This window comes from Mesocricetus auratus, unplaced genomic scaffold, assembly GCF_017639785.1.
Source record: "Mesocricetus auratus isolate SY011 unplaced genomic scaffold, BCM_Maur_2.0 Super-Scaffold_100021, whole genome shotgun sequence".
Classification (NCBI taxonomy): Eukaryota; Metazoa; Chordata; class Mammalia; order Rodentia; family Cricetidae; genus Mesocricetus; species Mesocricetus auratus.
The window spans coordinates 7,373,014-7,387,762 of NW_024429202.1; the positions used below are offsets into that span (position 1 = coordinate 7,373,014).

General features: G+C 55.6%; 1 protein-coding gene across 1 annotated transcript in view; it reads left to right on the forward strand.

The window, feature by feature from the left end:
* Positions 1-14,749, forward strand: part of Ttbk1 (tau tubulin kinase 1) — a 44,046-nt gene that overhangs the window by 11,144 nt on the left and 18,153 nt on the right. The window contains 5 exon segments of the mRNA XM_013115060.3: positions 2,106-2,260; positions 4,726-4,957; positions 5,098-5,160; positions 5,162-5,277; positions 7,315-7,876. Coding sequence (XP_012970514.2) covers positions 2,106-2,260; positions 4,726-4,957; positions 5,098-5,160; positions 5,162-5,277; positions 7,315-7,876 — 1,128 coding nt within the window.

Below are 14,749 nucleotides of genomic sequence, written 5' to 3' on the forward strand. Positions count from 1 at the left end.
CAAAATGGGGATCTGCGGCAGGGGGCGTGATCACACACACCTTTAATTCTAGCACTTAGGGCGGGGTGGGGTGGGGTGGGGTGGGGCAAATGTCTCTGAGTTTGAGGACAGCCTGGTCTCTTCTCTATATGGAGAGTTCCAGGTCCGCTGGGGCTACATAATGAGACCCTGTGGGGCGGGAGGACCATGATATATTTGACAGCAGAACTCTGCAGGAAGCTAACTGGGGTGATTGTTCATAGATGGGAAACTGAGATTAGACACCATGGTTGAGAGCAGGGCTGGACTCGGGGACAGTTATACATTGCTTAGTGACAGGGTACAGACTGTCCTTACTATGTCACTGTATGACCATTGTAGAGTTCACTTCCCAAACCTGGACAGGACTTCCCTTTCATACACCCTGTCCTCCAGCGTGGCAGACACTCAAACAAAAGATGCAGTAACATGAGACCCGTAAGCTTCTCCTGGCCTAACACAGCATGCTGTGACAGATACAGTTTCTGTTGTTTCTGAGACAGGATCTCATGTAGATCAGCTGTCCTCAACCTCAATACGTAGCTGAAGAAAACCCTCCCGTCTCTACCTCCCACGTGCTGGGATTTTAGACATGTGCCACCGTGCCGTGTTGCGTGTACCTGAGGTTGGACTCAGAGCTTCCTGCATGCTAAGTAAGCAGGCCTTCTACTGACACAACCACGTACGCAACCTCAGTCAGCTTTGTGTTTTGTAAGCTGAGGATGTGTGATTTTAACAACAGTATCGCCAGGTGTGGTGATACACAGCCGTAGTCCCAGAACTCATGTGGCAGGGGCAGGGGGATCATGAATTTGAGGTCAGTCTGGGCTGCACACGGAGACCCTGTCTCAGCAACAAGAAAACCAGGGCTAGGGAAGTGCTTCGTTGGTTGACAGAACATGATGATCTTGCAGAGGACCCAAGTTCAATTCCCAGCACCATGCCAGGAGTTTCACAACCACATGTAATATCAGCTCCAGGGAACCTGACACCATCTTCTGGCACCCACGGGCACCTGCATTCATGTATGTAGCCCCCACACCCCACCCGCACACCTATACACATAATTAAAAAAATAAAATAAACACAAAACCCAAAATCAAACACATAGTATTATATACTTCACATAACTGTGTGTGTCACCTTCTGTATGTGACTGATGACACATCACCACACACTGGAGTAATGTACCACAGTGTCTCAATGGCTGTGACATGACCAGTCGGTAGGGATTTTCGAGCTTCTCAGTTACCTCATGGCACCACCCTCACATGCACCACTGTGGTGAAGGACGCTCAGCTGTCTCTGATGCTCTCCCCGTGGCTCCATCACCCACCGCACGGGACCTATCACAATGTTTGGAGAGTGTAGAGACACACCGGCAGTGTTTGCCCCGAGGCCGCTCTGGGCGAGGCACACTGCTGGGCACCGTAGGGAATCAGACAGTGCCAACCGCACGGCGGACATCAAAGCAAGTGCGCCCTGTCCGCAGAGTGCCCTCCCTGGGCTCTGAACTTTTGTAACCACCCACTACCTCTTGAACAAGGGCACCCCAATTGCCAGTAGAGCTGACACCCCACTCCTTGTCCTGGCTGAGCCTCGTTGAGCCTCTCGATCCACACAGTTATAAACACCTATGTCTGAGCCCTTGGTGGCTGTAGGATTGGCAGAAAAGCTTGAAAGTGATGCAAGATGGACACTCTGTGCCCAGTGAGTTGAGGGATGCTGTGCGGGAGAGTGACGGGGAGGGGCGCCCCATCAGCGGCAGCAGCCTGCAGAGAGCCATGAGACCAAGATGGAACCCAGTGGCTCAGGGACACTGATGTGCCCGCTGAGATGACAGGAATGGCAGAACAGGCTCAGAGGACTGGTGTCCATCTGGTGGGACTTAATCCAAGATGACAATTTGCATACTGCTTTGTGGAGTGCTTTCATCTAAAACCAATGTGCACTTTCCTCCCAATGCCCCCTCCAGGCCCATCCCGGACCCAGAAGCCCCATCTCCCCTCACCACAATCCCAGCTACTGCCCCTTCCACCTGGCTAGGGGTCACCTCTCTGTCCTCCTGCCATCCCCATCCCCTGCAGTTGATCATGTCGGTGTTTGAGAACAGCATGAAGGAGCGGGGTATCGCTGAGAATGAGGCCTTTGACTGGGAGAAGGCTGGAACCGACACCCTCCTGTCCACAAGCACCTCCACCCCACCCCAGCAGAACACCCGGCAGACAGCAGCCATGTTTGGGTGAGTCTGAGTGGGACACCGCGGTGGCTGGGTGGTCAGTGACCAGTGACCCTTACCTGGACAAGAAGTCACCCAAGAAGTCAGCCCCCATCATCCTCGGACACACCTAGCTGTGTCTTCATGCCAGATTCTTGAGCTAGTCTATTACAATCCACCCTGAATCTGGGCATGGAGTGGGTATCTTCTTCATTTAGAGCTTTCTGTTTGTTTGTTTGTTTTTCGAGACAGGGTTTCTCTGTGGTTTTAGAGCCTGTCCTGGAACTCGCTCTGTAGACCTGGTCTGGAACTCACAGAGATCCACCTGCCTCTGCCTCCCGAGTGCTGGGATTAAAGGCGTGCACCACTACTTCAGGGCTATTTAGAGTTTTTGACTACGGAAGAAATCCTGGGTGAAATGACTTGAGGCCCACAGTCTGCCTTTCTCGTTGTAAATAATGGACATGTATTTCTTACATCATCCAATGCCACGGGGTCTCAGGAAGACATTGATTCTTGTCTTCACAGGGCCTCAGCCAACGCTGAGATGTTTGCCTCCATGTGGCCAGTAATTTCAGAACCATGTGAGGCACACAGAAGGATACCTGGAGAGGAGGAGCCTGATTAAGAGGGGTTCCCGCCTCTATTCGTCAGGGCTCTCTAGGGGAACAGAACTTTTAGAATGAACATATGTAATAGAACGGCTTACAGGCTGTGACCCAGCTCATCCAACAATGACTGCCTATCAGTGGAAGGACCAAGAATTAGCAGTTGTTCAGTCCATGAGGCTGATGTCTCAGCTGGTCCTCAGTATACACCAGAATCTTGAAGAAGTACGTTCTAAAGCCGGTGAAGGAACGGACTTGCCCGTGAGAGCAGGAGCAAGCATCCTGCCAGCAGAAGCATGGCCCAGATTAAAGGTGGATCTCCTGACTCCAAAACATCTGGGTTAAAGGTGGAGCTTCTCACCTTAAAGATCCAGATTAGAAATGGCTCTTACCACTTCTAATGATTTAATTTAAAAAATCCCCCATAGGTTCACAGCCATCTGTGTTTTAGTTAACTGCAGGCGTAGTCAAGTCGGTAGCCAGGCATGGCAATCCCATCACCTAGTCCAGAGCCACCTTTGGGAGGAAGATGCCACAGAAATTCCTGGCACAGCACAGTTTTGTGCTGAGGTTGCTTGGGGAAGCGGGCATGATGGCACATACCTAATTCCAGCATTTTAGAAAGGGGATCCCGAGTTTGAGACCAGCCTCGGCTACACAGAGAGTCTGTTTTAAAAACAGAAGAGCGAGCCTGGGACCCTGGCTCAGCAGATAAAGCCCTTGCAGACCAAGCATGAGGACCCGAGTTAAGGTCCCCAGAGCCCACGTAAAGGAGACACAGTAGTGCATCCCTGTAATCTCTGTGTCTCTGTTAAGATGGAAGGCAGGGACAGAAACTTCTGGAAGCTTGCAGCTCAGCCGGCCTGATGCAGAAGAGACCCTTGCCTTAGTGGATCCTGGGGGCTAGCTGGCCAGTCATTCTAGCTGAAATGGAAAGTTCCAGGTTCACTGAGGGACCATGTCTCAAAAGACGTGGTGAGGGTTGTCGTGGTGGCACACCTTTTATCCTAGTACTCAGGAGGCAGAGGCAGGCAACTTTCTTGGAATTTGAGGTCAGCCTGATCTACATAGCAAGTTCCAGACCAGCCAGCCAGGACTACATAGTAAGATCCTACCTCAAAAACAAGAACAAAAACAAAAATGAACAAAATGAAAACCAAGATGAAGAACCATAGAGGAAGACACCCCACACCAACCTCTGGCCTCCACATGCGTGCACACGGGTGAGGACACACACACACACACACACACACACACACACACACGTGCACACACACGTGCACACACACACACAACCCACAGCTATGCGTCGAGATGGAAGCTAAGATTGTCATCCCATCTCCACACGCACTCTGTGTACGCACACTCACAGAGACAGAAATGACGTTTACTAAGGAGCTCACATGTGGAGCTGGAGAGACGGCTCGGCAGTTAGGAACACTGGCTGCTTTTGCAGCGGACCTGGGTTAGGGTCCCAGCACCCACATGGTGGCTCACGGTTGTCTGCAACTCCAGACCAGGGGACCCACTGCTGTCTTCTGGCTTTCCCAGGCACCGCACACACAAGGTGCGCATCATACATGAAGGCAAAACACTCGTACACATAAAAGTAAACACGTCTCTTTTGAAAGGTCTCTGGATAAGGAGCATAAAGGGTCTTTTTAAGGTGTCCCTAAAGGGAGCCAGGCACTGACAGTGACTGCAGCCAGGGCTCGGGAACCCACAGGTCTCCTGAAAAGGTGGAGCTCCGTGGGGACGTATCTCATGGCAGCCCCTGCTAACTCGAGGGTGGTCTCGTCTCAGAGGCCTGGAGGGCTGGGGATGGAGGAAAGGGAGGAAATCCCTGCTAGACTAGCCCGTGCCTCTCCCTGGTCTCCCCAGAGTGGTCAATGTGACGCCAGTGCCCGGGGACCTGCTTCGCGAGAACACCGAGGATGTGCTGCAGGGCGAGCACCTGAGTGACCAGGAGAACGCACCCCCGATCCTGCCTGGCAGGCCTCCAGAGGGCCTGGGCCCCAGTCCCCACCTTGTCCCCCACCCTGGGGGTCCTGAGGCTGAAGTGTGGGAGGAGACGGATGTCAACCGCAACAAGCTGCGTATCAACATCGGCAAAGTAATTGCATCCAGGCAGACCGGTGTGGGTGGGGCGTCCCAGCCCCCGCCCCCGCCCCCCCATGTCTCTTTTACCCTGAGAAAGGCTCTCACCCAAATCCAGCTTGTCAACACCAGCTCACAGCATCCCCTCTCTTACAGACCCCCTGTGTGGAGGAAGAGCAGAGTCGAGGAGTCGGGGTCCCCAGTTCCCCAGTGCGTGCCCCCCCCAGACTCCCCAACAACCCCAGTACGGTCTCTACGCTACCGGAGGGTCAACAGCCCCGAGTCGGAGAGGCTGTCTACAGCAGCTGATGGGCGGATAGAGCTTCATGAGAGGAGGTTTGTGGACGGGCTCGGGGTGACACAGGCCTCTGGTCCCATGTGCCTTCATCAGTGTGGCTGGTCATACGGAATTCTAGAAAGCATGGTGAGGGCTATGCTTGGCCTGGAGTCAGGCTCAACAGGATTGGGGTCCGTTGGTGGCCTGTCGTGAGGCATCCAGAGGGGGAAAGAATGGGACAGGCCAGTGTCTGGACCCAGGACTGGGTTCTAGATGACTTGTTCCTGGGTAACAATTCACGTGCCTGGAGAGGTGGGCTTCCTTTGGCCTGCTGGTGCAGGATGGGACAAGTTTTGGGGACCTAAGGGGCATGAATTGAGAACAGGGGAGACCCAGCAGGAGCCTGGCTGATGAGAGGAAGGGTTAGAGAGGGAGCCGGCCTTGGGGAGGTGGGAGGAGGGTAAGCTTCCTGTGGGTGGGGTGTAACTGAGACACCAGGTGGGGGGCACCTGCAGGATAACATGTCACTGGTTTTCCTTGGCCACCGAGGACCTCTCCTCCAGGGCCTCTCTACACTAGGAAAGACAAGCGAGGCTCTTTCCTTGGCCAGGCAGGAAGAGGGCGTCCTTTTTGATACCCACTCAGTTTCTTTTCTAAAGACCTCCGTCAGCCGTGGCCCTGGCCCTGGCCCTAAACTGTCCTAATCTTCCAGATCAAACACGGGGAGGGGGTGGGTGCAGAAAACCCAAGACATGCCCGGGTCCCCGAGGGTGTGACAGCACTCACTCACCCGGGCTGTCCTGCCAAGCACCGGAGACCGCGCCCTCACCCGTGGCAGCATGGAGCCCCTTGGAACAGAGGGTTCTGGACACGGAGAAGTAAGGGAGGGATTTGAGTGGAGAAGAGAGAGGCAGGTGTCCCTAGCAAGACTTCCCTCTGCAGCTGAGTCACTCGGGGCTAATGAGGCCCTGCCTGGAGCCCAGAGCCCAGATGAGTTAGGCTTGCTGGTTTTCCTGGGGTTCTGGGGTCAGGGGCCAACATTTCCTCTTCCTTTACCACACACACAACCATGCTGTGTAAGAAGCATCCTTCCACAGGGCAGTGGTGGCACACACCTTTAATCCCAGCACTCGGGAGGCAGAGGCAGGCAGATCTCTGTGAGTTCAAGGCCAGCCTGGTCTACAGAGGGAGTTCCAGGACAGCCTCCAAAGCCACAGAGAAACCCTGTCTCGAAAAACCAAAAAAAAAAAAAAAAAAAAAAAAAGAAGCATCCTTCCTTTGGAGCTGGTGCCATGCCAAACAGACATTCTGGGTGTTGAGTGAGAGTCAAAGGCAGATGTCCCCAGGCAGGATCCGTGCCCTGAGGTCAAAGGTTAGAGGAACCCAGGCCCTGCCAGGCAGAGGTCACAGTCTATCTATCTCACACACACTGTGAGATCCGAGGTCCACGGTGTGGTGGGTGCTCAGGGAGCCTTGTGGGGGCAAGTCACTGTCCATGCGGAAAGGGGAGGGCTCGCGACAGGAAGTGTTTCAGAGTGGGGCAGAGGACGGAGGCACTGGCTGTGGGGTGGACAGTTCAAGAGACGTGCGAGGCTCTGAGACAGACGAGGCTAGGGAAAAAGCAAAGCAGTTAGGCCGAGAGGCCCTGGGTACAGGCTAAGGAACACAGGCGACTCCGGTCTGCAGCTGGGGACAGCAAGGCCCGGCCTGCCTGGGGTTGTCAAGTGCCAGCTGGGCAGGACCGGAGGGTGTCAGGAGTGGAGCTAGAAGCCATCTGTAAACTCCAGAGCCAGCCGGTACATTTGCCCTGGATGCGGCAGGAGGGAGCCACAGATGGAGTCTAAGCACCTGATGGGTGTTGGAGAGACCGGATCCCCGGAGTAGCCTGGAGGAGAGGGATGGGTTCGGTTTCTGCATGCTCGTGTTCCTGGGATACAGTGAGCATTATGGGATATCTGCTGAATGAGCACATGAGGGTCGGATAGTTACGTGTTTCTAGAAGGTGGTGTTGAAGGAGTCGTACTCTACCCTGTCGCCGGCCGATGCCCTTGGGGCTTCAGAGGCCAGCGCTGAGCTCCATTCGGTGGCTCTTGCAGGTCACGGATGGATTTGCCTGGCTCGCCCTCACGACAGGCCTGCTCCTCGCAGCCGGCTCAGATGCTGTCGGTGGACACAGGCCACGCTGACAGACAGGCCAGTGGTCGCATGGACGTGTCAGCCTCTGTGGAACAGGAGGCCCTGAGCAATGCCTTCCGCTCGGTGCCGCTGGCTGAGGAGGAAGACTTTGACAGCAAGGAATGGGTCATCATTGACAAGGAGACAGAGCTCAAGGACTTCCCTCCCGGGGCTGAGCCCAGCACTTCGGGCACCACAGATGAAGAGCCTGAGGAGCTCCGGCCTCTGCCTGAGGAGGGCGAAGAAAGGAGACGTCTGGGGACAGAGCCCAGTGTCAGGCCCCGAGGACGTGGTATGCAGACGCTGGCAGAGGAGGACCTGCGGCAGGGCCTGCCCCAGCCTGCACCACCTCTGCTGAGCCAGGCTGACGGCCGGTCAGAGACATCGCAGCCACCCACACCCGGCAGCCTTTCCCACTCGCCCCTGCACTCGGGACCCCGCCCTCGACGGAGAGAGTCGGACCCCACAGGCCCTCAGAGACAGGTAAGACTGGGCTTGGATGTGACTTCCCTATCCTGAGATCCCAGAGTCCCACAGGCAGGCCTGGCGTGTTCTGTTGTGGCCCCTCTGGCCTGGGAACCCAGCAGGGACAGGACCATGGTGGAGACAAGGCCCCACACCTAACGTGGGGACAGACGGGGCTGAGGTTGTGGGATGAGTTTTGCATTGTGAGTAGCACAGCTAGGTGACCGGCCTCCTGGGCCCCAGGGGCAGCATACACAGGCTTGTGGTGTCGGTCTTCAGCACGGTGCTGATGAGGGTGTGAAGAAGCCGTCCTGGGGTTGTCACAGAGGCCTTGGCACCACACTGAAGGGATGGGACTCGATCCTGAAGGCTTGGTAACCCCTGAAAGGCTTTTAAATAGGGGTGTGGTAGGTTTAGACTTGAGCTGCTTTGTAGAAAATGAACTGAAGGGGTAAACATTAAGGAGCAGGCAGGCCACACGTTTTCAGTAGCAGGAGCACCCTGCAAATGGCTGGAGGACAGAAAGGCTATGACGAAGGGAAGGTTGTGGGTGACGGTAGATGCCTGGGACTCTGATGGCAGCCAGCCGTCGCTGAGTGCCTTCGAGGGTATGTGTGTGGACTCAGACTGGACACAATGACCTCTTGGTATCTGAGGGGTGACCATGGCGCGTTAGCCATTGTTCAGGAGACAGATCTCACCTGAACTCACAGGGACCGTGGGGGTGGCTGCTGTCACCTAGAGAACCGTGCAGGGTGGGGGGTCCAAGAGTGGGGTAGAAAATAGGAAATGCTCACATAGAGGGGGGAGAGAAGGCAGTCCTTAATCGTGACCCAGAATGCTCACATAGAGGGGGGAGAGAAGGCAGTCCTTAATCGTGACCCAGGAGGGATGAGAACGTGGGAGAAGCCCTGGGGAGAGAGGTGAGCACGATCAAGACGGGACAGCACGGATGCTGCCCACCATCCCAGTCAGGAACGGCTCTGGGGAGGAAAGCACGGGCAGAACCCTGGGTTCGATTCCCAGTGCCGCATGAAACTAGTGTGTTGGTGCACACTCCTGTAACTCTGGTATTTGGCGGGTGGGTTGGAAGGTTGGAAGGTCAGGGAGTTCACAAGAGTAGGAGCCCTGTCTGGTTCAGTGGTGTCGCCTCCTCCTCCCCTTCGTCCTCTTGGTGTTTTGAGGCGGGGCTCCACTGGGTAGCCCAGGCTGGGTCCAGTCCTTTTTGACAGCCTTCAGTGCATGTGAGGTTACAGGCCTGCACAAGACGGCCAGACTGAAGAAGGGGCAGGGGCGGGGTGGTAAACGACTTGGAAATGCTGATCTGAGGAACTGAAGCTTATCTCATGGGGGAAATGGTGGTGGTGGTGGTGGTGGTGGTGTGTGTGTGTGTGAGAGAGAGAGAGAGAGGATAATGTGTGTGAGTGTGTGTATATGAGAGATTGTGTGTGTGTCTGTGAGAGTGTGTGCATGAGAGAGTGTGTGAGTGTGTGTGAGAGCTAGTGTGTGTGAGAGTGTGTATGAGTGTGTGAGAAGAGGAGTGTGTGAGAGAGAGTTGTGAGTTGTGTGAGAGTGTGTGTGAGAGATAGTGTGTGTGCATGAGTGTGTGTGTGAGATACTGTGTTTAAGAGAGTGTGTATGTAAGAGTGTGTGTATGAGTGTGTGTGTGTAAGAGAGAGATTGTGTGTGTGTGTGTGTGTGTTTCCCGTTAAGGACAGCCCTGTCAGAACAGCGAGCCACTGTTCTGCCCAAGCTTCTCTATGTGGGATGCCAGCTGACCTCTGACGGAGAAGTGAACATCGCCCCTTGCAGTGTCTGCTTGTGGCTTGTTCCACTTGGTAATCCTATGTTGGAGCTTTGTGCGGTGCCTAGGCACAGGCTGGAGCTAGCTTTGTAAGGCACTCAGGTTGGGAGCCTGGGATGGCATGGAGAGGGCAGCTCTTGGGAGGGGTGCACTGGGCCCTGTTCCTGTCGGAAGGCCCTTCCTAGAAGCGGTGCTCTGATCCACAACCCTGGAGGATATTTATCTGGTCTTGCCTTGTACCTGTAAATAGTAGTGAAAAACTGGAGACTGTGAGTTCTCACCCAGAGAAGCCCTTGCTGCCTCATGTGGAGGCTTCACACTGGCGGTGGGCTGGTAAGAGTAGGCCATGGTCACTGTTCCCACAAACGGCTCTGGGGAAGGTGGGGGCAAAGAAGACGTTCTCAGGACTTCTCACACTCTGTTCTCACTCATTAACGCCCCAGAGCATTTGTTATCTGCCAGGTGGCAGAGATACCAAAGGGACCTGGGTGGCCCCCAGGAAACGCAGGGTCGTTGCTGTGAGGGCATGGGCAGCGGTGGGAAATACAGGTGAAAGTCTGTCCTGTTGTTCCTTCATGGCCACTGTGGGCCAGCCACTGTCTCCTTCCAGGTCTCAGCACAAGAGAGCCAAACTCCCTCAGGTTGCTCTCTCCTGCAGATACTGTAGGCATCCTAGGTGTCACGCTAACACTGGGGAGCTCTTTCAGGACCAGGGGCAGCCTTGGTGTAATAGCATGAACAGGGAAGTAGGTTGTGTCTGTGGGGTGAGGGGAGTATTTGCCAGCCTCAGTTTCCCCACACTGTGCAGAACTGAGGTGGCTTAACATTCTGCAATTACGTGTGAGCGTTTTTGAGCCCGCTGATCTTGAGTGGGCATTGATATGTGGATGTGGACATATGCACACAAATCATTCATCTGGGGCTTCTAGGGGAACCGGAGCAGGCAGGGTAATGAGAGAAATGACGATGACGGCAGCCAGCATGGGACGCTGGAAGATGCTCTCTTGCAAACTAATGTTGAATGGTCCTCATAGCAACACTGCACATACACTGGCAACCTTGACGTACAAGGAGGGGCAACTGCCTAAAACAGTCACCTAAAGTAAATGAGCAAGCCTGGGCTGGGCCAAATGCTGGGACCCGACACCAGGCGGCTGGGGCTGCTGGGACCCCGAGCTAAGGCTTGTGTGTCCAACACACAGAGTAGCAAATGCAGGTCAGAGAAGCAGACCACAGTCTGCACACGGTCAGAGTGCCCGAGCATTCGAATGTGCATGTGTGCATGGACTTGCTGGCACGAGCTGGCTGGCCTTATTGGCAGATGTGCCGGCAGGCATGTCAATGTGAACAGTGCCTGTGGGTGCCTGTGGGTGAAACAGATAGGACACGACATGTTCTACGCGTATTCCAGGGCATCAGAGTGAGGGGAGACCCTTGTTCTCCAAGGCAGAGGGAGCAAGCTGGACTGGCCTGTGTTCACTTCATTGCTTTGGGCTAGGCCAAGGCTGCATGCTTTGTTACAGATTGCAATAAAACTGTGAGATTCTTCTCCATTTCTGGATGACTAGAAAGAATACCCACCCCATCCTCCACCACCTTTTTTCAGGAATCCCTCCTAGACCTGGTGTTGTGAGCTCTGAGTCGGATGTGTGAGCTGTCCCTGCAGAAGTCATTACCACATGAACTCAGTAACCTGTGACCAACAGCTGTGGAGCTAGGCATTGGGTTGTTGGTTGGTGTGCATAGTGTGATATGTGATTCCCTGGCTCCCTCCTCGGGGGATGGGTCAGTTGCAAATTGGCAGGAGCCAAAGAGACAGCTCAGCTTGGGCAGAGCGAATGCATGGGGCAGGATTTGGGGTTAGCTGTTTGTGTTTTTGTTAGGTCTCAGTGCTCAGATCAGAGCTTGCAATCAGGAGTAGACTGGGAGGGCGGTTGGAAGATGGGCCATCAGGAGAATGGAGGACTTTTATCTGCTCTAGGGACTTGTGGGGACGCTGGGATGTCCTCACAAAGGTGACTTCATACTGGGTATTGAGGACAAGTGATGCCTGGGGGGGGGGCGGACATGCTGGGATCCAGTTTCAGCTTCTATGGCCTCTTGGGTGGAGCACAAACTCTGATAGGGCATTGAACTCAAGGCACCCGCATGGCTACCCGCATGGCTACGAGATCGGTCTTGGGGCATCTTGGTCCCCTCTCGCTGCAAACAGAACCAACTAGAAAATAAGGAGTCAAACTTGGCCCTCACAGAAGCTGACAGAGGAAGCAAACTGAGGGGTGGAGCAGATGATGAAGTTAGGGTGTCCCCTGGGCCCCCTCCCCATCTGACACCAGCAAGGCATCCTGGAGCTGGGCGGCTCCAGTCCCTGCCCCCTTTCCTCCTCCATGCCCCGGAGCTGGCCCAGACAGTTAGTCCACAGCACTGCAGGTGAACTGAATGGCTTCCATCCTGGGAGAGCTAGGGACAAGGGGAGGCAAAGTCTTGACTTCTCCCGCCACTGTCCCTGGGACCTCCCGAAAGGAGGCTGAGGGTGTGAAGGAGCCCGACGCTGTTTTAGATCTCTGGGGGGGGGTTGGGGGCCATAGCTCATTGACAAAGCCCCGGGGTTCGAGCTCCAGCACCGCAAATGTATTGAAAAATGATCTGGAGGAGTGTGGAGTGTGGCTGGGTCGGGGGTGGGGAGGGGAGGCACTTGGCTAAGAGATGCGACAAAAGGGACCTTCCTAACAGGAAGGTCCCAGCCCAGAGAGAGCCTGTGCTAGATGGGGCTAAGCCCAGAAGGCTTCCCGGAGGAGGAGGTGAGTGATCAAGGTCTCCCACCCAGAGACCGCAGTGTGAGAGGAGGTGGGCAGGGCGCTGGCAGTTCCGAGGCTGGCCTTGGGTGGGCAGCCTGCAGCCCCCTCCTCGAGCGCCATGCGCCCCCTGCCAGGGACGCCGGTGCCGCAGGGGCTGTGAGCGGTGGGTGGCCCCCGAGAAGAGCTGTCCAGTCTGTGCCTGATGCCTCTTTTTCCTCCACTCTCTTGGTCTCTTTCAGTTGGAGGAGGACAGACTCTCGGGGCACTCCCTCCCGCGGTACAGCCCCCTGCGACGACTGGCGTCCTCCGTGTTCTCCTCCTCCACGCTGGAGACGGAGCACTACCCTCACCCCGGCGGCGGCGGCTCCTCGGGCTCCTCCGGTTCCCTCATTCAGCGCAGCCGCTCGGCTGAGAGCAGCCCCGTGCGTGCTCCCCACCGGCGCCACGCGCCCCTGGCGGCCGGCAACCACAGACTCGTACCCTCGGTGCTCCGCATCTCGCGGTCCCAGCTGCAGCAGGTGTGGGCACGGTTCACCCACAAGTCCTAGGCTGGGCCCCCCCCCCCCTCCTGGAGGGGGCAGGTGGGGGGGGCTGGGGAGCAGACAGAGACCACGGTTCCCTCCCAGGACGCAATAATCACAGGCCACACAGCCCATCCCACCCACGTGCAATATGCCCCCTAGAAGGTTGGCCCGAGATACTGTAAAACTGCCACCCCAACAGAGGCTCTGTCCCGGGTGGGCTTCTTTGCTAGGGGCCAGCCAAAATGGTGCAGGGAGGGGCGGTGCGCGGGCACAGTTCGTTGGACAGGACGGGGGGGGGGGGGGGCCTGAGATGGCGCGACCAGTGTCTCCAGAGTCCAGGGGAAACCAAGGTGCAGGGAGCTGAGGTGTTTTGGGGCAGTCTGGCTGTGGGGTCAGGTTCTGTTTACTCTGTAATGTCTTGGCGAGTCTGGGTTGGAGCCACCCGAGGGGTTGGAACCACAGCGACTGTGTCTGTCTAGTTGACCCGGAGTAGGAATGTGATGGAGACTGGTCAAACCCAGCTTGGAGTGTGGTGGGAGAATGTCTCTACTCAGTGATGGGGAGTGGGCAGCCCTGTGACCTAGCAAACATTTCCCATGCCACCACCACCAAGGTCAGAGTCCCTCTCCTTCCACATGTTACCCCACCATCCCTAAGACCCTGTGAGTCACTCTCTGAGAGGCTTGACTGGCCTGCCTCCAGGAGCTGGGGATGGAGAGGATTCCCGAGGACCAGTCTGCAGGCGATGTGCAGAATGTGATAAAGGACCCACCAGATCCTGGGCACAGGGACATCTTGTCTCAGAACAGGTCCCAGACAGATAGCTCAGGTGGTCCACTCTTCCGGACTCCTCCTGGAGGTACCCGGAGCGTGGTGCAGGTAGGCCACAGGTAGGCAGGCCAGAAGAGGACCTAGACACTTCCGGGTGTGTGCCGATTGCCCCTCCGGTTCTGTCCACTCCTCAGTTCCCCATCCTGTCACTGCAGGGACCCCACTTTTTTCTGCCCATGCCAGCCCGCAAGGCTTAGGGAGGTGGTGGTGGTGAGGATGCTACCAGAAAGGGCAGTGCCTGACTCAGGAGGGGAGGAGGCTAGAGAGTTTGCAGAACACGTGTTTTGGTGAGCTTGTGGGAATACATGTACCCATATGAGTGTGAGTGTGCTAATCCATGACTGTACCCACAGCACGGCTGTCAGGGATGAACGCTCAGTCTGTGTCATGCACAATTCCAGAGAATGCTATTTACATAGACCGTGGTATGACCAGCACCTACTGAAGTTTCATGGTGCTGCAGCTATGCATGTGTGTGTGTTTATGTGTGTATATGCGTGTGTTCATGTATGTGTGTGCGCACGTGTGTGCGTGTATGTGTGTATGCATGTGTGTGTTTATGCGTGTGTTCATGTATGTGTGTGTGCGTGTGTGTGCATGTGTGTATGTGTGTATATGCATGTGTTCACGTATGTGTGTGCGCGTGTGCATGTTGTCCTTGTAGCTTCCTAGGTCCCTATTCTTGCTCTACTCCTCTTTGTGCATCTTCCCTCTGACCTCTGTTTCCTCTCAACTCTGTGGCCATCAACTTCCTGAATTTAGCAGAGGGCGGGGCCACTGGACCAGTATGGGGATGCTTATATCTAGCAGTCAGTGGCCAGGAGCCAAGCTATCCACACATGCACATGACGAGTACAGCAGCTCAGCAGTCAGTTTCCACGGTCTCCACTTACTTCTCCAAAACTTTACTTTAAAAACATACTAATGCTTGGGC